This window comes from Pelodiscus sinensis, chromosome 4 (genome assembly GCF_049634645.1).
Source record: "Pelodiscus sinensis isolate JC-2024 chromosome 4, ASM4963464v1, whole genome shotgun sequence".
NCBI classification, from domain to species: domain Eukaryota; kingdom Metazoa; phylum Chordata; order Testudines; family Trionychidae; genus Pelodiscus; species Pelodiscus sinensis.
Window position 1 is genome coordinate 59,546,404 of NC_134714.1, and position 25,851 is coordinate 59,572,254.

The 25,851-nt window shown below is 39.0% G+C and overlaps 1 protein-coding gene across 20 annotated transcripts in view; it reads left to right on the top strand.

The window, feature by feature from the left end:
* Nucleotides 1-25,851, top strand: part of RYR3 (ryanodine receptor 3) — a 527,532-nt gene that overhangs the window by 487,243 nt on the left and 14,438 nt on the right. For all 20 annotated transcript variants that reach the window (XM_025189447.2, XM_075927046.1, XM_075927052.1 and 17 more), the window contains 9 exons: nucleotides 659-717; nucleotides 2,868-3,039; nucleotides 4,428-4,514; nucleotides 8,642-8,839; nucleotides 10,222-10,352; nucleotides 19,009-19,051; nucleotides 19,608-19,735; nucleotides 22,552-22,612; nucleotides 24,057-24,203. In XM_025189447.2, coding sequence (XP_025045232.1) covers nucleotides 659-717; nucleotides 2,868-3,039; nucleotides 4,428-4,514; nucleotides 8,642-8,839; nucleotides 10,222-10,352; nucleotides 19,009-19,051; nucleotides 19,608-19,735; nucleotides 22,552-22,612; nucleotides 24,057-24,203 — 1,026 coding nt within the window. The remainder of the gene's footprint in view (nucleotides 1-658; nucleotides 718-2,867; nucleotides 3,040-4,427; nucleotides 4,515-8,641; nucleotides 8,840-10,221; nucleotides 10,353-19,008; nucleotides 19,052-19,607; nucleotides 19,736-22,551; nucleotides 22,613-24,056; nucleotides 24,204-25,851) is intronic.

Genomic DNA, 25,851 nt, shown 5'->3' on the forward strand with positions numbered 1-25,851 from the left:
TTTTTTCACATTAAGTAGAGAGGGGACTGAACCTAGATATATATATTCTGCTAATTTTGAGTACATTTACAAAATATAATTACTTTAGTCTATCTTGACAAAATAGGAAGCTGTCACTAGCATAAACTGAACGATTACTTGGAATTTGTGATACTAACATACTGAATCTGTGATTACCCAGATTATTCCATATTTTATGTATAGAAATGAAGCAAAACCATAGTGACATTAATTTTACATGTTATTGGTAATTGTCAAGTTCTTAACTGGAGTTACAATTGTCATCATTATGTTCAGGGTATGATCCGTGCTCAGTCACCACCATTCCTTCCTCTCAGCTTAATCTGCCTCATCATGTTAACTATTACTTTGAGTTATTCAGTTTCCTGCACTAATTATTGTATTAATAATATATCTTCACAACACGTTAGAAAAATAACGATAGAATGTTTCACTATTTGAAACGTTGTCTGAACTACCTGTTTTAGAAACAAAAAAAAAATTAGAACTATGAGGGTGAAAGCAATTCAGTGTTAATGAGGCATGATGATAATTCATTGTTTTATTTTATTTATTTTTTAGAAAGCACTAAGTAGAATTGAGAAGATTTATTTAAAAGTAGGTTTAAGGCAATTTTAGTACCTTTTTTTGTTTTTAGATGTCTGAAATAGCAAAAGAAGAGGAAACAGAAACAAAAGCAGAATCCGAGAAGGCTGAGTAAGTTACTTTTAAATGACAGTTTATTTTCTTGCTGTTCCTACATGTGTTGGCCAAAAAAATCTCTCAAGGAGGAGTTGATTGGACTCTCCATCTTACCAGTATCTTGGGCAGCCAGCATAACTCCTCAGAGGGTGGCAAGCACTTTTACTGAGCAGTAGAGCAGGTGTACCTTTAGCAATCCATATAAGCCTATTCATAGTCCTATATAAAACCCTCTGCACCTGCTTCACCTACAATGTCGAAAAACATTTTGAATATGGCAGCCTTCACTAGTGTGATATTTACTTCACTTGTTTCCAAGCAGCAGGTGGGACGGTGTGTGAGATCAGGTAATCCTGCCAATTTCTTTGTCCTTTTTGATTGCCTCCTTTTATAAACAGGTGGTTTAGCAAATCTGATGACTCACACAGCTTTCTTGTTCCTGACATATTTAAACAATTTATCATTTTTTCTTTGTATTTGGTCTGTTATTAAATTCTCACTTTAGATCATCCTATAAATACCTCGTCTAACCTGCTAAAGTTTATATCCTATTGTATCTGAATCACGAGTTGGAGATTAATTTTTTAAGATAATTTTGAGGCCCAAATAAATTAACATAGCTAGCCACTTAACTATGCTATTTTATTTCTCAGCACTACACATGACTTCTGTGACTTTAACAAGGTAGATTCTAAAGTTTACATGATGGTTCAGTGATTTTTCATTTCCTAACTTGTTCCATTTCAGGGTGTTTCAAATTAATTTCCTTATTTTAAAACATCCATTTCTTGGATTTCACTGTAAGAGAATTATTTTGGTATTTTTGCCTATCCTTTCCTCCAGCCCTATGCAAAGAATTTTAAGCTCATTACTTGTATGGTTTCAGTACTTCTCTGGTAACTGTCAACTGTACTTAAACTCTTCAATTTCTCTGTTCTAAGAATCCAAATAATCAATGTTGTATGTTTCTTGGAATTGAGACAAAAATAGCCTCTTTTGTATGCTCCAAACCAAATGGCTACAGAAACATTTGTTTATCAGACTATGTTGTGTATGACATTAAGCTGATTTATACTTAGGTGGTTTATATCTCCCATTATAATGGTTTTTTAGATTGTATTTCTTTCCCCTAATCTCTCTGTTCACTGATTTCAGTCTCCTGACTCAGAGGACAGTAATGTACCTTATCAAATGTCGTTGATAAAATATCTTGTTATTCTCCCAATACCACATAGTTTACCTCACATATTTTCAGTTTTAGACTTTTCATATTGTTAGGGAGGCATTTGTAGCCTTTTTTTAAAAAGCACATAACATTTTTCTACTGACAGTTTATTTCCTTATTCTTCTCCTGCACTTCCTTCCAATTGAACAATAAGTATATCTTCTCTCACTCTGTTGGATACACATATTCCCTTGTATTTTTGCTGTTTACTTCCATATTTCATTTTCAAATTAAGTACTTGATACTTGTTCCTTGTAAAGGGAATACCTGTTCATTCCCTCTGAAGCACTTGGCTTTTATCACTGTTGAAAGACAGGATACTGGGCTGAATAGATCCAGTATGGCAGTTTTTATATTCTTATGAATTCTTCTGTGCAGGGGGAATGACTGTCATCTACATGTCTTATAAGGTGGGTCTTTGTGAAGGAAATTTTCCTTTCATTCCTCACTGAATCATTACTTCGATTATGATGCTTTTTGTTGAAATTAAACCACTCTGCTATGAGTCTGTGGCACACCCATAAATATTTCTATGTTCTGTTCAACTTTGAACTCAAGATTCTGCATATAAATGCTAATAGTTTTGAGTTATTTGAATTGGATATATATGTACTTCACTCATTAGGCAGCAAGTAGTTGTGCATTTTGCACTTGGTGCTAACAACCCCCCACTTTGACTGAGCTGCTTTTGCCTTTTCTCTAGTGATCTCCCCTAAACTTGCTAAGTGGATTATTACCATTCTTCCACTTCACTTAGTGATAACTTTTTGACTGTTGGTTGTATGACCTCTCACTACTTGTAATCACTTGCCTCCATTCACTTTCTCTGAAACTAACTCACACTCAAAACCAACCTCTCTTTATCAGAACTTACTGTTGCAATCATAGCATAGACAATATGGAAATTTGTCCTGTTTCATTTGGTTCATATTTCTTTTAGCATGGAAGATGGTGAGAAACAAGACAAAGCGAAGGAAGAAGTACAGTTTGAGCATTTGGGAAAGGAAGAAACCAAGAAAAAGAAACGAAGACACGGACAAAAATTAGAGAAACCTGAGGCAGTCATGGCTAATTTTTTTAAAGTTGTGGAAATTTATCAAACAAAAATGCTGGTACATTTGCTCCCATTCTTTTTTATCACTGCACATCCTAAGTCAAATATCAAAGAGAATAGCTGATTGTGAGATGAAAAAAAAGAGATATAGCTAGTTTTTACAAATAAATTATTTATTCAAACTGATCACACTTTATAGTAGTGCTTTTACGGGCCAACCAAGAATAGAGCTGCACTGTGCGAGGCACTGTACAAATGGACGGCGTCTAAACTGGCATGATTCTGCACAAAAGTAATGTACAAAATCAGTGGTTCTTGTGAAAATACTCCAACGCTCCCGCTCAGAGATAAGCCCTCTTGCGCAAGTATTCTTGTGCAAAAGGGCCAGTGTAGACAGCCACGTTAATTTCTTGCACAAGAAAGCCTGATGGCTAAAATGGCCATCGGAGCTTTCTTGCACAGGAGAGCGTCTACACTGGCATGGATGCTTTTGCTCAAAAGCAAATCTTTTGCGCAAAGGCACATGCCAGTATAGACGCTCTCTTGCACAAATACTTTTAACGGAAAAACTTTTTAGTTAAAAGTATTTCCGCAAAATCATGCAGTCTAGACGCAGCCATGAAGAATAGTAGACAGTCCCTGCCTTGAAGAGCTTAATATCGAAGTAGATAAGCCAGACAGAGTCAGGGAGAGGATACAACACACGAAGTGAGAATATTCTCATGGCAGAGAATGTGTTAATTCTACTATTCATTTATTTAAGGTTTGGGAGGTGAGTTCACCTAAAAAGGGATGTACTAATTTGAAAAAAAAACCACAGAGAAAGAAAGTGAGGGGGGCAGCATGGGGAATGGCTGTGGAGAAGAGGATAAGGTGAGATGAAGAGACTTAGAAGAAAAGGAAGGAGGAATCTTGGAGCAACGGCCAATCAGCACAGGATACACAAAATCAGAGAACATCGTACAGTTTTGACTGGACTGTCCAAAGGTGAAAAAGGCTCCTGAGTTTGCTGCTTCTATTTGTTTATAGATGCTGAAACTCAGGGTGCTACCGCAATCCCTGGCTTGAAGTGGTTTTCATTATATGTATTTTTTTTGCAGTTTGATTCAAAGGCTCTCAGCACTCCCACCATAATTTTTTTTCTAGTGCCACAAGTTTCTACCAACTAGAGTCTGGCTAGCTGTTCTCTGCAGTATTCCTGGCTAGCTGTTCTCTGCAGTATGTCAAGAATATCCTGTCACAAATATATAGACTCAAAAGAAAGGATCTCACAAATTCTAGACAGCAAGGCTGGTAATTCTATCATGATAGCTGTAATTGTTTCGTTGACAATTGCAGAGCATAGTTTAGAGTTGACTTTCTTAAATAACCTCCTAATTACTTCCCTAATTCCGATTCCATGACACTTCTAATTTTTGTTTATCTAAATGTTCCTTGTATTTCCAGCATTACTTGGCTAGAAATTTCTACAACTTAAGATTTCTTGCTCTGTTTGTTGCATTTGCCATCAACTTTATACTGCTATTCTACAAGGTAAAGTATTATTTACTGCATTTCATTCTTTTTAGTGTTTTCTACTTATTTTCCAGAGCAGCTGCTTGAAGGCTGGTTTTAGTTGATCTAAAATAGACAATTTTTTGTAAGCACTACATGTATTAACTAAAGTCAACGTTGCCAGGTTAGACATAATATGTCTAAAATTATGTTCTTGCCTAAGTTTGTAATAACACCATGGCTACGTCTACACTGGCCCCTTTTCCGGAAGGGGCATGTAAATTTCAACAGTCGTCGTAGGGAAATGCGCGGGGGATTTAAATATCCCCCGCGGCATTTAAATAAAAATGTCCGCCGCTTTTTTCCGGCTTTTAAAAAAGCCGGAAAAGAGCGTCTAGACTGGCCCCGATCCTCCGGAAAAAGTGCCCTTTTCCGGAGGCTCTTATTCTTACTTTGAAGTAGGAATAAGAGCCTCCGGAAAAGGGCGCTTTTTCCGGAGGATCGGGGCCAGTCTAGACGCTCTTTTCCGGCTTTTTTAAAAGCCGGAAAAAAGCGGCGGACATTTTTATTTAAATGCCGCGGGGGATATTTAAATCCCCCGCGGATTTCCCTACGACGACTGTTGAAATTTACATGCCCCTTCCGGAAAAGGGGCCAGTGTAGACGTAGCCCTCGTGTAAGTAAATGTAGGTACTTTTGCATTTTATTCAATTTAGGACAATGAAAACAGACTAATCAGTTGATTATTTGTAGCCTTTTTTGGGGTGGGACGCTCTGGTGTACTGATACAATGTGATTAGGTTTGGATTGTAAACCCTGATAATGTATAAATCCAAGATTTTAAAAATAAAGCCCTTCTGTTTATCAAAGCACTTTTAATTTTCTTAAAATATTTTTCTAAATTCTAATCCTAAATTGAAACACAAATTCACATGACAATGGCTTTAACAATACTACTTTTTTCATTATACTGATCACCTTGATTTTCAGAATGAAATAGTAACTAAATCGTTTAGGAATCATATTAAGTGCTCTCATACTCTAGCTGGCTTAAATAACATTTTTGCTGTTGTTTGTGATAGTTCTGTTTTGTCTATTTTTAAAATTTGGCAGTTTTTTGACGTTCAGTGCTTTTTTATTAAAATATAATCTTAAATCTTAACTTTTAAATTTAAATACTCATTTTTAAAATTTCTTTAAAATAACTCAACATTAATACAAATAGAGAGTAGCAATGGAGGACTTCAGTGCATTGTTCTCCATAAATTGTCTTAATCTTTAACTATGTCTAGATGTGAGACAGTATTTCAATCTTCATAGTCATCATCCAGTCCGTTTTCTTACTGCAGCCAACAAAGTTATTAGTGCCAATTGTGAAGGCATTTTTGTGAAGGCATTTTAGGACATACAGGTGAATACCTAAAAGATAGATTTTAAACAGCAGGAAGCAACTTTATTAATTTAATCCTGAGATACAGAATGGGGTGCCAGACATTTAACAGTTCAGTGCAAGGCTCCTCAGGATAGATCCACCGAGGCTATCCCTAGAACTCAGCTCACTTCTGAATGCTCTTGTGCTTCCCAAGCAAAAGAGTGAAGAGTATCCAGAGGGGAACCTTAGTCTATGAAGGCTTCAGATTGCCCTTTCTCCTAAAGATACACCAGCAAAAGTTTGGATCCCATTTATCCCTAATCATAGAATCATAGACTACTAGGACTAGAAGGGACCTTGAGAGGTCATCACGTCCAGTCCCCTGCCCTCATGGCAGGACCAAGTACTGTCTAGACCATCCCTGATAGAAATTTATCTAACCTACTCTTAAATATCTCCAGAGATGGAGATTCGACAACCTCCCTGGGCAATTTATTCCAGTGTTTGACTACCCTAATGTCCAACCTAAACCTCCTTTGCTGCAGTTTAAGCCCATTACTGCTTGTTCTATCCTCAGAGGCCAAGATGAACAAGTTTTCTCCCTCCTCCTTATGACACCCTCCTAGATACCTGAAAACTGCTATCATATCTCCCCTCAATCTTCTCTTCTCTAAACTAAACAAACCCAATTCTTTCAGCTTTCCTTCATAGGTCATGTTCTCTTGGCCTTTAATCATTCTTGTTGCTCTTCTCTGGACCCTCTCCAATTTCTCCACATCTTTCTTGAAATGCAGTGCCCAGAACTGGACACAATACTCCAACTGAGGCCTAACCAGCGCAGAGTAGAGCGGAAGAATAACTTCTCGTGTCTTGCTCACAACACACCTGTTAATGCATCCCAGAATCATGTTTGCTTTTTTTGCAACAGCGTCACACTGTTGACTCATATTTAGCTTGTGGTCTAATATAACCCCTAGGTCCCTTTCTGCCGTACTCCTTCCTAGACATTCGCTTCCCATTCTGTTTGTGTGAAACTGATTGTTCCTTCCTAAGTGGAGCACTTTGCATTTGCCTTTATTAAACTTCATCCTGTTTACCTCAGACCATTTCTCCTTGAAGCTGGCCATTTTAGCCTTAATCCACACTGGACAAATTATGACTAACCAATTGGTCTTACCTTTTCTAATATTAAACTCTGAAGTCCCATTACTTACAACTCAGCTGTGCCTCCTTGATATACTGCACAGAAAGCAAAAAAAATACCCACTGGGCCTTGACCAGCTTGGCCAAATGGGAAAAAATTCCTTTTAACCAGAAAATAGGCAGTGGGTCATACCATAAGTGCCCTATACTAATTCAGATCCTATGCTAATGGACCTAGAAATGTCTGGGGAGTATTTAAGTAGACTATGGAAGGAGTGCAAAAGCCAGTCAGCCCACCTACTCCCCAAAGTTCAGCCATGGGAGGCAGAAAATCTGAGGCAGAGGGACCCAGCCCCCAGTATCACCAGTCATGTGCTCTCTCCTGGGCTACTGGCTCATCCTTGCTGATCTAACCAATCCTCAGTGGTGGCACGTGGAAGTTTATTATACCAGTCTATCTCAACATTACAATAATTATTTAATAAAGCATTGGTTTTACCTTTGCATCAACCTTAATGTTGATAAATGTAAAGTATTGCACATTGGAAAAAATAATCCCAACTATACATACAATATGATGGGATTAACTATAACTACTCAAGAGCTCTCTTGGAGTCATTGTGGATAGTTCTCTGAAAACATGCACTTAATATACAGTGGCAGTCAAAAAAAGCAAACGGAATGTTTGGAATAATTAAAAAAGGGATAGAGAGTAAAACAAGAGAACATTTTATTGCCTCTATATGAAACCATGGTATGCCCACATCTTGAATACTGCATACAGATGCAGTTGCCTCATCTCAAAAAAGATATATTGGCATTGGAAAAGGTTCAGAGAAGGGCAACAGAATGGGTCCCATATGAAGAGAGATGAAAAAGACTGGGACTTTTCAGCTTAGAAAAGAGGAGTCTAAGGGCGGATATGATAGAGGTGTATAAAAAATGAATAAGTAAAAGTTATTTACTTGTTCCCATGACATAAGAACTAGGAGTCACCAAATGAAATTAATAGATAGTGGGTTTAAAACAAACAAAAATAAGTTTTTCTTCATGTAGCGTACAGTCATCCTGTGGAACTCCTTGCTAGGGGAGGTTGCAAAGACAAGGACTTTAACTGGGTTCAAGAACTATATAAATTCATGAAGGTTAGCCATTCATCAATGGCTATTAGCCAGGATGGTCAGGAATGATGTTTCTAGCCTCAGTTAGAGGCTTGGAATGGGTGACAGGAGAGAGAATGACTTGATGATTCCCTATTCTGTTCACTCCCTCTGGGGCATCTGGCATTGGCCACTATTGGAAGACAGGATACTGGGCTAGATGGACATTTGGTCTGACTCAGTATGGCCATTCTTATGTTCTTATTCTTTTCATGTTCATTTTTGCATTTGTACACTCTAACAGAAAGATTTATAAATTGAGCTACTGTTGAAATTGCTTCTTTTACATCGTGTGTGAGGTGCAATGATGAGGTCACGTAGGAAGTCTGAACTCATGTTGTATCTCTGCTTCTCTTGTTCTGAAGATGAAGAACATCACTTATTAGGACTCCACTTAGCACTTTACATGAGCTTTTTATTCCCTATTTCTAAGAGAGTGGAAAAAAGCTGAAGTTATTCTATGTGTGTAAGTGTTTACTTCTCCATTCCAGGTGACAGAAGAACCATTAGAGGAGTTAGAGGAAGACTCTGATCTGTGGAACTCATTTGAGGAAGAGGAAGAAGACGAGGGAATGGTGTTTTTTGTTTTACAAGAAAGTACTGGTTACATGGCACCAACACTCAGGGCTCTGGCTATTATTCATACTATCATCTCCTTTGTCTGTGTGATTGGATACTATTGTCTAAAGGTGAGTTGTGTGTATGTTTGAAGCCCAGTTATTTATGGATGCTTGGTAGGCAACTAACTCCATGTCACTATTCTGAGATGTTCAACTCTTCAGTTCCAATTGAAAGTAGATAAATACCGAAATCATAGCACACATATGAGCTGAGTTCAAAATAATTATTTTTGTCTATATTCTTAAGCATCCATCACCTTCATATCTGAATGACTTCCACAGAACTGGTAGGCATCTTATTGTTTTGAAGAAAACAATACAGTGTAATTTCGTTTAAAATATTCAGCGTTTAAAGCCTAATTAATCACATGAAAAGCAGTCAAACTTCTTTCTTGATTCTTGTGGGGAATAACTTGAGGGAAGAGAAGGTTTAGTACCTCCCTCTCTATTCTGCTCTTGGAGTTTTGGTAGGCAATGGGAAGCATTGTCTGAACAGATGCTGTCATGTCTTGAATCAATGCATTCTTTACCACCCTCAGCACACACTCATTTCAATTAACTCCACCAACTTTTGAGATACTGCTGGCTTGCTCACCAGGGATATTTGGAACATGCTATACCAGTGCAACCACTACATAATAGATTCTCTGGCCTTTGATTTCCACCTAGATTTGTAGTCAAGACAATCACATACAGCATCTAGACTTTGCTTTGATTATTCTTTTCTGCCAGAAGTTTCATTTGACTTTTAGGGTCTGTCTAGACTACACACTTCTTTCAAAAAAAGCTTTTTCAAAAGAATCTTTTGAAAAAGCTTCTTTCAAAATAGATCATCTAGATACCTAAAACTTTTTCGAAAAAGCAATCCGCTTTTTCGAAAGAGAGCAGCCAGGCAATCTGGATGCTCTCTTTTGAAAAAGCCCTCTTTGCAGTCAAGAACGCCTTTTTTGAAAGAGCTCTTTTGAAAAAAGGCGTTCTTCTTCATATAATGAGGTTTACCGCTGTCGAAAAAACTGCCGCATTCTTTCGATTTAATTTCGAAAGAACGCAGCAGCAGTCTAGACACAGGTGAAGTTTTTTTGAAAAATGGCCACTTTTTTTGAAAAAACCCTGTGGTCTAGACATAGCCTTAGACTAAATATACTTTATCTTTCATATAAACAACTTCTAAGTGACTGAACATACTGCTTAAAAAGCCCTGACACAGCTTAATGGTTGCTCCTAAATACAATATTCTTACAAAAGCAGTATCAGAACTCCTTCGTTATTCTTCTGAGGTGAGTAGCCCTCCAAATCCCACCACTGCCAGGAATAGCCAGTTCCTAGAATATACCCAGTTCCAACACATGGAATCAGGCACTATTCCAAATGTTAGTTTTACACTATAGAGAGACCTAATTGTTTCTAAGAAATGTCTGAACCATTACAAACATTTTAAATGTTTTCCAAAGGTTCCTCTGGTTGTATTTAAGCGAGAAAAGGAAATTGCCAGGAAGTTGGAATTTGATGGTTTGTACATTACAGAGCAACCCTCAGAGGATGACATTAAAGGACAATGGGATCGCCTGGTCATAAACACTCCGTAAGTAAAACAAGACATAAAAAAAAAATCTAAAGATACTATTGCTCACCAAACTTTGCAGTGGAATCTCACTACTTAGTCCACACCAAAAAATGCTTATCTTTAAGGATGTTCAGAGGCGGGTAATCGTGTAGTCGATACAATTTGTACCTACTACATGATTAGTCGATAAGGGAAAGTGCTCAGAAGGAGCTATCCCCGCTGTGGCTCTGCAGTTTAAATATAGTAAGAGCCGGGAGTGCAGGCAGCCCCACTCCTACTACATTTAAATTGCAGAGCCACAGCGGGGATAGCTCCTTGACCCAGTGCGAGCCGGGATTGAGGCAGGCTTGCTCAGTCCCAGCTTGTGCCAGATCCAGCAGCCCCTGTCCGAAGAATCAGCCCTGGCCACGACAGACAGGAGCTGTTGCTGGAGCAGCAGCTTTTTGCGGCAGCCAGGACTGGCCATGAACAGGAGCTGCTCCTGAAACAGCCTTCCCTGACATCTCCGCACTGCTGCCTCTTTTACACCCACTCCCCCCAGCACCGGCTCCTGCTCCCCCCAATTTGCTGTCTCTGCAAGAGCCGGGGGGGGGGGGGGAGAAATAAGCCTAGTCAGGTAGTCGACTAATCAACTGGTCTTTTACATCCCTAGTTATCTTTCTTGCATCCTCATGAAGATTTATTGGCAGATGTGGTTTTGAGGTCTGATATTAGTAAGGATCTGTTTACATCACAAATGTCACATCAGAGAATGTAGTTCTTGTAGTTTTTCTTCCTTCTGTGTATTTTTCTGTGGTTTGATTTGTCAATAGCTAAATTAATTACAATGCTTAATTTATAACTTCAAAGCTTTTTTGAGTTTCTCCTTTCACCCTTTCCCCTAAGAAATTTCACAAATGAATCACTTGGGAAAACTTTTTGGCTTTTGCACATCTTTTTGTTTTATTATATTATTCTTTCTTTTTTAGTTCATATAATAAACAGGTACATTTTCCCCTCTTCATCGAACAAAATTAGTGTACAGCAAGAGGCTTAAACCTGGTGTAAAAAAGCATTATCTGACTTTGCTATTGTTTACAAACCGGACAAAAAAGAGTGTAGAATTCACACAGTGATCCATAGTAGTCTTATTTGCTATTCTATGCACAAATTATACAAATGCAGGCAACAGAGAAAGGAAAAAAACAAAAGGATGTAACAATGTTCAGCAACAGTCAGTTCAGAAGGTCACTTGGGTTTTCTTTCCATTGTTGTTAAAGTGGTTAGAAGAGATAGATATGAGGCACTTTGAAAATATTAAGATTTCAAATTACTGTTTGCATGTTAAATGCAGCCAAACTGATTATTCTTCAGTGTAGTGGATTGAACACAGAATAATGCTTAATCGGAAGAGAATTATATAGAACCTTTATTGATGATTACTTTTCAAAGACAGTTAATCTACAAATATCACTAGTGGGCTATCTCATGCAGATGTACTGTGCGTAGCTAGATACAAGTACACCATTATAGTTTTTTAATTTTTAATCAAATAAAACGTAGAAAATTGCACATCAAAATTACATATTACTTATGCCCTGTTATGCTGTTGCTGTGTAGTAGGTAAGCTGTGCCTAACATAGTCTCTGTTCCCAAAGGACAAAAAGGCACATAATGCTACAGAACTGTAAAATACAGTAGAGAATAAGCATTGAGTGGTTTGTAGTGTTTATAATTGGAATGATTCATTGAATAAGTTGGTTCTTCTTTGAATGACTATTCCATACACAGTCTCCTGTAGGTGTATGTGGGCCCAATGCTCTCAAATAAATGACTTGTGTCAGAATTACTTAAAGGTAGCACATGCTACCTCCCTATTTTTGTGCATGGAACTCACAGTACAAAGAGATGTGGCTGCCACATCCCTCTCAGTTCCTTCTTACCTCCCATGGCAGTAGCTGGAATTCCCCATCACTTTTCAGCTTTGGTTCTATTCTCTTAGCTGGTTTGTCAGAAAGAGCAATTCTCTTATCTGTATATAGCTGTAATTTGAGAATTAACTAATTCTTTGGGGCTGGGAGCTAATATGCAAAAATTGGCAGGATTTAACAAGGTGCCATGTACAGGGCTGTAGTCTCCATAAGTAATAGGCACAAAAGGAGACCTGAAGAATAAAAAGGGGCATGTGCATTAAGGTACAGCTACAGCTACCTGTAAAGGCAATGTGTGTCTCTTCAGTGTCTAACCCTGGCCATGAAAGGACAAAGAGCTCATTAATGAGTAATACCTCCCCCGCCACCTCCCCTACCCCCCAGCTCCTACGCTCATACTTTTTCCAGGAAGCATCTGAAACTGTTTTTGTCCTTTAAGCCTGATCAAAATTTCATTATTCATCTCACAAAAAGAGATGAATAAAAAATAAAAGTCCTCTGATGCTGAACTGAGGTCTCCTCACCCACACTGAAACACACCAGCACCAGATGATGCCCTTGACTCTATTCCAGCAGGGTCATCAAGACTGATGCCTTCATCTTCACCACAGAGATTGACACCACTGACCTTAAAGTCATTCTTTCTGGCAAAAAAATATATTGTCTCCTTCTGCCTGACTATCCTTTCCTGCATCTTCCAACCCTGAACACACTAGTTTCAAGCACTTCAGCATCATTAGCATCTTTTATCCTCACAGCACCAAAAAGTTCATCTAAATCACTGATGCTGTCTATTGACATAGGCTGTGCTAACACCAACAATGGTGACTCATCTCTCTGCCTTCTGCTCACCTCAGCTGCTTCCATCAGCACCAGTGGACAGTGTTCAGTGTACAGTGACTGGAATGTTCTTTCCTATATAAGAGGCAATGTGACAAGGAAATTCAATGGATTTTATAACTTTCCAAACTAGGATCACTGCTACCTAATTAACACTTTTCTTGTAAAGCAAATTCTAGTGTGGAGGCTATTTTGTCTGAGATCCCTGTGTAAGAGGTTTTAGTAGTATGTTTTTGAGGAGGTCAGCTACTGTTAGTTTTCCTTCCTTTCCCTGGTACTGCATTGCAGATTAAAGACTGTAACACAAGGCTAGAAAAGAAGAACAATGTGCCAAAATCTTTACTGGTTTAAAACAATTGTAGGCTGTATATTTACAGGTATGAATATGTATTTTTAAAAGCAGACTTTCAAAAAGAATTACAATGTCTGAAAGAAACATTTTGTCAATGAGAAGTCAAAAGAGCTACCTTATCCAGACGTAAACAAATATCTGTCCGTAACTAGACTCCTGTGTAATGAGATACTTAGCACAGTCTCTCCTTAGGAATGGATGGTCTGCTACCTCTGGTATCTACTCGAAACGTATAGCTTTTGCTGCCTATGTATTATTGGGCTGTACCTTTAGAGTATATCTGTGTTTGAAGCTGGAGGTGTAAGTCCCAAATAGAGTGATACATCTGTGCTAGCTTGATCAGAGCAAGCATGCTAAAATAGAGTAGCCACAGCAACATGAACAGCAGGAGGGGATATCCCTCCCAAGTCAATCCCAACCAACACACTAGATACATGCCCAGGGTGACTAGCCTCTCTTCTTGCTCACATCACCACAACTCTACTATATGGTAAACTTACTTGGTCGAACAGAGCTAGAGCAAATATGTCTGCTCAAGCTGGAATTTATACTTCCAGATAGAAGTGTAGGCCAGATTCAGCTGTTGAACCCTTAACAAACACACTAGCAACCTCCTCTACCCCAAAATATTTTCCAGCCCTAGACTAACTTTGTAAGTTAAATATACCATCCACAAGATACATTCAGTACCAGTGTGTCAAACCAGTATCTAAAAAACAGGCTATGGCATCTGCCTGAGTTGACCTAATCAAGAATTTCCCTATTACTGTAGTTGAATTCTTCTACATGTACATGAATTTGCCAGCATATTTTGTGTTTCACATAGTATGTATTGTCTTCGGTCCTCTTTAAATTGCTTCTTTTCTTTTTAACTGAACATGTCTAGCTTTTTCATTAAAAGTTAAGCATGCTAGTTTTGAAGCATTCTTCAAAGATTTCCTGAAGCTTATTTCTAATGCAATTTTTTTTCCTGTATCTCAGGAATAATGTCTGAATTATTAGCAGCCTTTTAATTCTTTATTTTCCTATGGCCAAATCTTAGGTGTTTTCCACTGACTTCATTTTGGTCTATATATTAGGATGACACAGACTGGTAAAAAAATAGAACTAAAAAATTACTTGAAAATATTCTTCTGGAATTGTGCCAATCTGTGTCTTACATCCAGAATGGTCTTTCATTTTGTAAGTAGATAATTGCACATTAGAAAATGTAATGAGAGTCAACAAGCTGAATAATACTCTGTGATGACAGCTTTGATTAATATACAAGTTATTAAAACATAGAAGCAACGTATTTGTGATGAATGAGTCTAGGAAAATGTTAGCAACAACAGAATTCAGTTTACAGGTTAAGGTTCTACATGTGAAATAATTAATTTTGTTTTTTTCCCCACTTAGAAACTAGTTTGTGTAGGAGTTGTATCACCAGTTTCCTACACCAAAACGATAGTGTTACGTTCTGATTATTTTCTGTAACAGACATTATATCACCAAACTACTGCTGTGCTTTGATTTTCAAGGGAAAATACTACTATGTGAAATGTATACATTCTTGCTATTAATGTTTCTTTTGAAATTTTAAGCCTTATGATATATGTTTGTGGATTAATAGATTTGCAGAGCTGTGAGAAACAATGACATAAGGGCAGTTCTAGAAGAGCGCAAATTATTTTAAAAACATCATTGTCCAGGTACAGTCCACAATAGCACAAGCATTAGGTTTCTTTTTATCCCTCCTTTATCTGGCAGGGTGATGATAATCCAGTATTTTCCTGCTCTTCAGGGGCTCCCTCTTCTGCTTCTCCAATTTGACTCCTGCCTCACTCAGAGCAACATGAAGGTAGGCAACCTTCACAGCACATATGGTTGCCATTAAGAACTTGACCAGAAAATCCTAAAATAAAAAGGAAAGAGAAAGGATCAAAACACTTCAACTACATCTCGTGGATTAATTCTTTCCTTTGAAAGGAATACTTGTTTTTTTCCACTTTCACTGACGTAGTCTAGTGGAATGAGACAGCAACAAGCCTGCCCAGCCTTCCTGGGGGAAAGAAGGAAGCTCAACTGCAGGGGCTGAAACTCTCTCAAAAGGTAGCTGTGGAATGAGGGCATGGCTGAGATGGTCAGACAGAAAAGTGACAGATAGAACCGGTTCAGACACAGAGAGAAGAGGCTCTCTCCTCAAGAGTCTGAGACTATCTCAGGATGAGAACGTTAAGATTTTCAATAAGATCCCTTATTTCATTGACCAGGTCTACTTAACTACTGTATATACCACACTAGTTAAACAAATCCTAGATTCTCCCGAAGAGGTCTTCCTAGTGGTTTTCCAGCAGCTAGAAGAACCAGAGAAACTGAACAACCATTGTAAAGCTGTTCATAACGAAATTCAATGCTAAGCACTTCCTTTTTTGTCAGTGGTTGTCTGGATCCAGGAATACTATTGCAGAATGCATTTGTTATTTCATAGAACTTACCATTGACTTGTATGTTTCGTTCTCTCTACTCCTAAAGAAAATGTGGGATTCCTTTAATCCTAATTATTTTGTCCAAGGCTACCATTGCATATGGAACTGATAAGGGATACTCCTTCTGCCCTTATGCCATGACCAGCTCCATCAGTATTGCTCTGAGGTCCAGGAACCCTAATTCCCTTCCATAAGTTGTTTAAGAACCAATCCCTTTTCTTTTTAAGTGGGATTGTCAACATTCTTTGACCAAAAACCCACTGAAATTCTTTAAAATGATCATTATGTAAGCATAATATTATTTATTAAAGGACATTTACCACAACAGATCCTCTTGGGTCCTGACTGTCAGACAGGAACTCCCATTATTCTAAAGTTCTAAGCCATTACTTCTCTCACAGGAGAGCTACACATATATGATGTTCTTAAAAATGAACGATGATTAGGATATCTAACTTCTGTTGATGAAGAATCTCACTATGCTATCTCAGCAGACTTGCACCAGTAGATCAATTAGATGAATATGCATCAAGCAATATTTTTTCAGAAAATCACTTATTCTCCCAGTATAAGTATTCCTTTTGGGGCTTTTTTTGGCTATTTTAGAAAATACAAAATTATTTCTTCTGTCTCTGGGTTTTTTGTTCTGTGAGAGCAAAGAGGCCTCAGGGCTCCCTATTCTAGGACATTTCTCTCCAAATCGTTAGGATGAACAATAGGCAAAAGTAAAATGAAGTGTCTGAGAGGAAGCAACATAAAAAAGTCTCATGTGTAGTTGTCATCTCACCTTTCAATACATGTGACCTTAACACTGTCTATTTCTGGGCAGAGCATGACAAATTTGCCAATTTTATCTACATGCACACATCACTGGAAAGCCTTTGGGTTTAGGGGTGAGCTCTTGAATGCTTTTACTTACTACGTTATTGCTGCTGGAAACTGGTGTTGAGAAGGTGGCCTCACCTCCCCCCGATTGCAGAGCGAGGAACCCATTTACTTCTAATCTGTTTCTTTGACTCCTGAAAGCAAGCACTTTCACTTCGTTCTCAGTATAATCAAAACTAAAACGCTAGACATTGTCAGCTGGCTCAATGAACAGCCTGTACTCCTCCTGCTACAGCATTGCTCCTGTTGAGTGAAAGCTGAACACCACCTTCAGCTAATTAAAATCTGGTTTTGATATGGACCTCAAGTGTCAATCACCTCAATGTACAGAAAATATGATTCTCTCGGTACACCCAATACCTTCTATAGGTTTCAATGCACTTTTTACATACCCTAGGAAATGAAATAAAATAAGTAAATAGGTGCTCTGATTAATACAGCTCAATTAAAGCTATCATTAGCCAAGATACAAGTAGTCATGGAACTAGCCCATTGCATCTGAAACAACCTATACCTTAAGATCTTGGAGCTTTCAAAACAAGCAGCAACACTTGAACCCACATCCAGATAACAGACAACAAAAATATTTCATGAAGACCTTGAAGAGCTCAATAATGTCCAAAGACTGGGGAATATATTATAGGGGCAGTCTTAGGAAAACTATACACTGTCTACCCACCTTCTGGTGGCAAAAGAGTCTGTAACCCTTCTAACACTATATCTGTGTTCCCTTATATATACAGGGCTTTGAGTTTCACTTGTTACTTGAAAGGAACTGTCTTTTGAGGACGCGGCTATTCTGAAAGGCAATCCACCTGTTGGAATAAGGTTTCCTAATATTAGGAGTGTCAGTTTTCTGTCTGGCTTTATGCTGAGGTTTTGGACCCCACAGAGGCATGTGCTAGGATAAAACACTACTTAAATGGTGGGGATGATTGTCAAAAAATTGCAGCTGGGTTGTGGACAAGCCATAGAAAACTGTGGAAAAGTAATAATGCACCTTGTTATTTGCAGTACTGAAGTTTGTTATAACTTTTCCATAATTCTCCACTGTTGGCAGCTTGGAGCTGAGATTGGAACTGACAATGGAAAAACGGCTGATAGCTGGGATGCCCACTCTCAGCTACCTAGGATGGAGAGTAGGGGTCTAAAGCTAACAGTGGGAACATGGGGCTGCGAGCAGGGGCCCAAGGCAGCTACCGCCCCCTTGGCATAGTCCCACTTTCAGCAGAATCTGTCATTTCTGCAATATGACAAGTTAAGTAGGGCCTTAATTATGATGACATGTTATCTGATATATTCAGATAATATAAGTGCAACTAATCACCTCTTCTTCTTTGGCTACATCTACCTTTGGAGGTAGGGGTGTGATTCACAGCTCTAGCAGACCTAACTTGTGCTAGTTCTCATCAAGCAAGTACACTAAAAAAAATAGTGTAGCAATAGTGTGTGCAGCAGCAAGTGGTGGGCAAGAGCTAGCCACCCTAAGTGCAAACCTGCCTACCTGCTATGAGTTTGCAATCAGGATGGCTTGCCACTGCATGTGGCTACACTACTATTTGGAGGAGAGCTAGCATGAGTATGTCTGCTTAGGCTGGGGCTCTCTCACACTCAACTTCAAATATAGACATCAACTAAACCATCATCCTTATACTTACAGAGTCAGTGTGACTTCTGGTACTGCATGTCTTCGCAAAAATGTCTATTTCTGTGTTTTCAGCCTTGAAAAGAAATGCAATCAAGGCTACTACATTGGCTAACATGCTGAAAAGAATCATCTGCATTGGGAAACTTTTTTATCTTCTCCAAGAATGCAAAGCTAGGTTGTCCCCATGTATGTGTCTTGGGATGGGGACATGGGTTAGGAAGGATTTTCAAATGGATTTGTTGAAGAATGTTATGCCAGCCTTCACAATACTGGGTAATGGTGAGCATTACATGAAAGCAGTCAGTTTTCACTAATAAGTATTTACATGGATGCTACGAAGAGAAAAAACTAGAAGAGACATCGGTGTCACAGTGATTTACAACATTTGAGGGCTAATTTACTGTTTTGCACAAATCCCACTGACATGAAAACTAGTTGTGTTCATAGCCTGAGAGCGGTAGGAGCTTCAAGCACATTGTAATAAAATGCTATCATGAGCATTAATTTTACATTTTTTGTTTTTTGCCTTCATTGATGGGTTGAGTAATTTGAGAACTTTTTATCTACGCAGATCTTTTCCCAACAATTACTGGGACAAGTTTGTAAAACGGAAGGTATGTTCTTTAGATTATTATGGCAAATGTAAGACAAATATAATATGAGCTTAATTCAAATATCTGTATTTTGGGGGGTAAGCATACAAATATTTAAGAATTGCATTTTGTTTTGTGGAACTCATAGTTATGGTAAATCTTGATGGGAATAGTCAGTTGTGATGTGGGTGGGGGAAGAGGAAGAAGAGAGAGTGCTTTGGCTTAATTCCTAGACTCATACATTCTAAATAACTTTGTGCTGTCAATCAGCCATGCAGCTCTAATTTACAGCTATTGTCATCATTAGGATACAAAGCCCCCTCATCCCCCTAAAAAAAGAAAAACATGCCAGCTCAAATTACTTTAAATTATACCAAAGCTTTCAGATAATAGCCTTTTATGCTTCTATTTTTCATTTTTTAAAATGCTTTTTCTCATTCTCTGAGTTCTCACTGTTCTAGCAATACTAGCACTGGAAAACTGAGGTTTTAACATTTTTGACAATTGTTGGATAAAGTGAAGAAAATATGACACGAGTGTCTTGTCCTGACCAGAAGTCCATCTTTTCTCCTTTTAGGTTATAAACAAATATGGTGACTTGTATGGAGCAGAGCGCATAGCTGAACTCTTGGGGTTGGACAAAAATGCTCTAGACTTTAGTCCAGTAGAAGAGACTGAACCAGAGGAGGCATCTCTTGTATCATGGTATGATATTTGGAAATTTAAAAAAAGTTGACCGTAGCTGATTTTAAAAAAATCAGCATGGGAAAATATTTTTAACCTGTTGCTACCACTGCATTATTAAAGAGAAGAACAGATTTGTTAAGCTGGAGTGTCTATTTTCAATACTCTGCTCAGAATTAAAAATCCACACGATAAAGGCTTCTTTGTAGTAATGAAGTAAAATAAACTAGATTTTTAAACATATGTTTGCCACTTAAAATAATGGAACAAAACAGCCTCACACTTCAATGCATATGGCTATAAAGAGTCCATGGGTCCCTGTAAGGGAGCACTGATCACCAAGCAGACCTGGCCAGGGATTTTCCAGTAATGTAGGGTTCATTAGAAAATACCAGTGTTTCACTTCCAACCATAGGCAACATTGTCAGAAAACTGCCTGGTTTCCTGCCAGCTGGCCTGGTGGAATGTAGGGGATTCCTATATCAGGATCCACTGCTCCAGGGCAGCTCTGCCAGGGGGACTGATCTGGGGATGGGCACTTCAGGGCTGCCAGGCTCCCTGCCACAGAGTCGAGAGCAAGATAGCCTTGAGAATCCTGGCTCTAGCTGGGGTACGTTTCATGGCTCCACAGTCAGGAGCCTGGAAACCTAGGGGCTCTCAGGGTGTCTAGACTCCCTGCTGTAGAACTGGAAGCCTGCACCTAAGCCTTGAGGCTCCCAACTCATCCATGGCTTCTGATCAGTCTAGAAACCCTGGGAGAGACAGTTGAACCAGGAACCCTACAATTCACTCTCCTAGGATCAATTCAGTTTGAAATTTTCAGAATGACGTTTTGATGATTTCAAAACTACATTGATTCAGATTTCCCTTCTATAGGAGATTTCCAAAATTCTGCTGTTTATTCTGAAATTAAACATTTTCCAGAAATTTGGAATTTCCTGCTGAACAACTGTTAGCCAATACGGTTACCGAGTGCTTCCCATAGTGCCTTAGGAAGGCCGCATATGGAAATGCTGAGAAAAAAGATTAAGTGAGCAAGTGATCCATTCCTGGAAGGAAGTGCAGAAAACTTCAAAACAATTGTCATGCCATCCTTCCATGGCGTTGGGAAATTACTGTGAAAATGTCACATGAAAGGATGTAGAACTGAAGTAGTTTGGTGCCTTTTCTACAACATTGACGTTTCTAAAATTCTTCACAGTACCTATGTGTTGTTATAATATGACAGCAAAGTAAAAAGAAGGGTGGAAGAAACCTGGGTTTACTTTATAGCTCTTACACTAACTAGATTACACTTCAGTATAACCTTGATAAATTAAAGAATTGACCTGAAGTAAAAAAGATAAAATTCAATAAAAACAAGTGAAAAATACTTCAGTTAGGAAAGAAAAATCAAATGCACAGCCACAAAACGCGGAATAACTGGCTAGATAGTAATACTGCTGAAAAGGATCTAGAGGTTACAGTGGATCATAAATTGAACGTGAGTCAACAGTGTGATGCAGTTGTGGAAAAGACTAATATTGTGAGGTGTATAAACTAGAGTGGTGCATTTATTATTGTTGCTGCACACAATTCAAAACCTTCAACATTTAAGTATATTGACTTGAACTTTAATCACAATGGGCATGTCTTCACTGCACATTTAACTGGGACTTACTGTAGTCCAGGTTTTAGTTTTAACTCCTGCTACCATTTACACACAAATAAAGTCTGACCTGGTTTAAGCCTGTACTGGTTGACCTGGCTTTGGGGAGGGAAAGGGAGGTGGAGGCAGGAATCCACACATTTGCAGTGAAGATGCAAACTAAACCACTCAAGTGTTGATAGTCCTCCAATGCCCTCCCCACAATTTCCCCCAAAGGGCAGACAAGTTATTTCACAAATGCCACAGTAGACTGGGAAAGAATTTGAGAGCCTCTCAGCACAAAGAACCATGGAGCATGCCCCAAGAAACACCTAGGTGAGCACCAAAAGAGCGAGGACACAGTAATGTGGGGTATGGCTTTGAAGTGGAGATGTGAGACGCTTACACCTAGGGTAGGCTAACCTCGGGGCCCAGACCAGTTTGCAACTACCTAGTTTAACTGTGCAGAATAGATGCAACCTGTCTGTTCAGCGTAGAGCTATATTATTCTTACTGAAACTCTTGAGACTATTGGAACTCTCTGGCTAAAGTCCTTCATATTATGAAAATGTAGGGAATGCTGTCTAAAATAGTAAGACCTGCACACCAAGCTTAAAATAATTGCCCAGCAGATACCAGTGTTTACAAACAAAATAAATAAGGGCACGTCTAAACTACATTCCTCTGTCGAAAGAGGAATGTAAATGACCCCAATTGAAAATGCAAATGAGGAGCATTTCATTTACATAATTGCGTGAGAGTGCTTTTTCAAAAATGGATTTTTCAAAAAAGAAACCACAGTCTAGATGGGGTTCTTTCGGAAAAAAAAAACCTTTTTCGAAAGAACTCGTACTCCTGAAAAAATGAGGAGTACAGGTTCTTTCAAAAAAGGTGGGTTTTTTTTTCTGAAAGAACCACTTCTAGACTGTGGGTTTTTTTTTTTAAAAAGCGCTGTCACGCAATTATGCAAATGAAGCATGAGATTTATAAATCGGGCTCATTTACATTCCTCTTTCGACAGAGGAATGTAGTTTAGACATAGCCAAAATGTGCCAGAAAGATTCTAGTTACATTTTATAAAAGAAAAATGTTGAAGTAGCCATTATGTGAAGATATGTTTGTGTTATTAAACGTAAGGAAAGGATGTAACTGGATTTATTAACAAATTAGGTCTGACATTTATGAGTTTCAAAATATTTGTACTCTATAGGTTAAGCTCTATTGATACAAAGTACCACATTTGGAAGCTTGGAGTTGTTTTCACTGACAATGTAAGTATGTTAGCCTAAAGAAAGGCTTTCATTTATTCTTATTGCAAATATGTATTTTGCACTCACAGCTATAGTTGGACACATTTTAATAGAGAAATAAAAGAGTAAATAAAATTGGCTAACATAAGAAAGTTGTCATATTTGGGACATAAGCATGTGTGGTTACCAAAAGAAATGCAAAAATTAAAATATACATTGATGAATTAATAGCTACATACTTATGCAATTAATGTAAACCTGTTTGTTCCTTTTCTACCTTTAACCATAGCTAACAACTTTAAGTTAAATTCTCTGCTGAAATATTTGTATTAATCTCCATGGGGCAGTATGCATGAGATACTTATAATTGTAATACAAGATTCTGGAAATTAATAGTAATGACTGGGTGGTGTTAAAAGGAATAATATTAAGGGGGTTATTTCATTCTGGGGTTTATTTTGAGTTCAGGGGACCAATTGCCTGAAGAACAAAGCCTTCTATCTTCAGAGTAGACAAAGCATAGTCAGTGTCTGCAAAAACTTGCTCTGTCTTATTCCTGATACCCAGAGAACAACTTTAGGGGTCTGTGATTAGTTCAGACTCCCTTAGAATCTTTAACTCCCACAACCATCTCTCTAAAAGTCCCTAGTCACCTTAAAATTCCCTCTTGAAGATGAGAGTTATATAAATCTTCTCTAGATTTTATTAATTCTGCTCAAAGTGTATGTCTACAGTGCAGCCACCACTGGCCTATGTCAGCTGACTCAGGCTTGCGGACCTCAGGCTGTGGGGCTAAAAAATACTACAGTCTAAGCTCTGAGACCCTCCACCCTCACAGGGTCCCAGATCTTGGGCCTAAGCCTGAACATTTACAGAATGATTTTTCACCCCCCCCCCATAACTCTAGTCCCATGAGCCTGAGTCAGTTGACATGGGCCAGCCTGTTTTATCCCTGTGTAACATTCCCTAAGAGTCAGCCAGATGAGGTGATGTATAAGACACTCCCTCTTCCCAAGGCCTGTATGCTATATCTATAGCAGTCTCAGTCCCTGGAGAAGCATCAGACCTCAGAAATTCAGATTGCATAGCAAGGTCTTCAGCTTTGTATAATGTTTTCAACCAAAACAAAATGGTTAAGGGCCGGGGGAATTCTGATTTTAGTAATTAACCTGTTCTGAGGAATATCATCAACTGAAAGATTTATAGTAAATGTCAAAGGCCTTTCTAAGATATGACAGCAAGTCTTTTTATGAGAGAAGTGGGTATGCTGGAGAGAGAGAAGATGATGGAATTCTTCTGCATAAAAAATATGGAGATGCTAATTCCATATTCATGTATGATTGTAAAGCTCAAACTATTAGATCATTGCCTACTGTTCAGATATCGATTTTGTGTATGTGAGCTGCACTATCCAGTACAACATGAGTAACAGTTAATATTCTCTAACATTTCACATTTTCGGTAGTCCTTCTTGTACCTAGCTTGGTACACAACTATGTCTATCCTTGGCCATTACAACAACTTCTTCTTTGCTGCTCACCTACTGGATATTGCTATGGGTTTCAAGACACTACGAACCATTCTATCGTCTGTCACTCACAATGGCAAACAGGTGAGTGCTGTATACGTGTAGTCTGAAAATGAACACCATTCATAACTATACTGAACAAAATACAGTAAAATGCCAATAGTTTGGCTTCCAATTGTCCGGCACTCCCGATAGTCCAGCATCGAAATGGCAAGAGCCTAGTGCAGGGGTGGCCAACCCGAGGCTCTTGATGGAAAAAAATTGCGGCTCCTGAGGGAACTGGGACGGAATCTGGAACCACTCAGGTCAGCCGCTCTCACGGCCAGGCCGCTATGAGCCGCATGCGTGCTCACAGCCTGCGCCGTTCCACTCACGGCCCCCAGCGCACTGTGTCATACCCTGCACGTGCACGCCAAGTCGCACGCAGCATCCCAGCCTGCACATGCTAGCAGCTGGCTGCTGAGCGCAGGCATCTGCGTCTGGACCTGGACATAAGGTTGGGGGAGGGAGGGAGAGATGCCTGGCTCTGGAAAAGGGAAGGGGAATGGGGGGGGGGGCGGTACGCATAGCGTCCCGGATGTGGCGCAGCGGCTCTGGCTCTGGGACCTGAGCATAAGGTTGGCGGTGGGGGGGGAGGGGAGATTGAGTTACAGCAAGGAGGGGAGATGTTTGGCTCTGGAAAAGGGAAGGGCAGGGGAGGGGAGGGGAGCGGGATTGGGTTGCATATGGCGTCCTGGCCAGCTCATGTTCAAAGCCAGCTGCTCAGCACACATGCCCCAGTGCCTGGAGGGAGACGCACGGCTGTAGCGGCGGCTCCAGGACCTGAGAATTAGGTTAGAGCAGGGGAGAAGAAAGGAGGACCTGCACTGGGTTGGGAGTATGCTCCCTTCTAGTATCTCCTGGTAGTCCGGCATATCCAATAATCCGGCACCACCTAGGTCCCAAAAGGTGCCAGATTATCAGAAGTCTACTGTACCTGGAAACCAATAGTTTGAACAAGAAGTGGAGCTATTGAGTCTCTTTTCTATTATATAATGGAAATATATGTTAGATATGACAATATTATATATCTTTGTGTCATGGCCCCATAGTTTCAAGTGTTATGATTCAGCTGCTGCTTAAAATCTCATTTTCTGAAACACGGTATTGATGTTTATCAGACTGGACATACCATTTCTTTGTTTAATGCAAACCAATTGATATTTTAAGATTGCACAGCAGCAAAACCAATGTTGATATGGTTTTAGTTACCTTTTATTTACCAGCAGTGCACTTGTTCTGAGTTGGTCCTTTTATGTGGACCTTAATGACTTATGCTATTTAGAAACACAAAAAAGTATTAAGAAGACCGTTGTAAGTTTTGAAAAAATACCTGCAGTGCACAGTAGTTCCTATCCAGAATTTCTTTACATTAATGGTGTTGTTATTGGAATGTGCTTTCATTTAAGATAGTAAATACTGGGGGAAAGAATATGTGTTATTGTGTCATCTGCAAAACACACACACACATTTAGCCCTATACAGTTATAATATATACTATATTATAATCCTATCCCCATGGGACAGTGAATGCTAAAAATTCCAGAGTACAATACATAGCCTTCTGAACATTGGAAAAGATGGAGGAAAGGAATGGCCATTCCTAATGCCTTTAGAAGTTTGACCCTTCTGCAATTTGGAATCTATTCACAAATGTGGGCTTCTGGATTCATATGGGGACAAATCTGGTTGC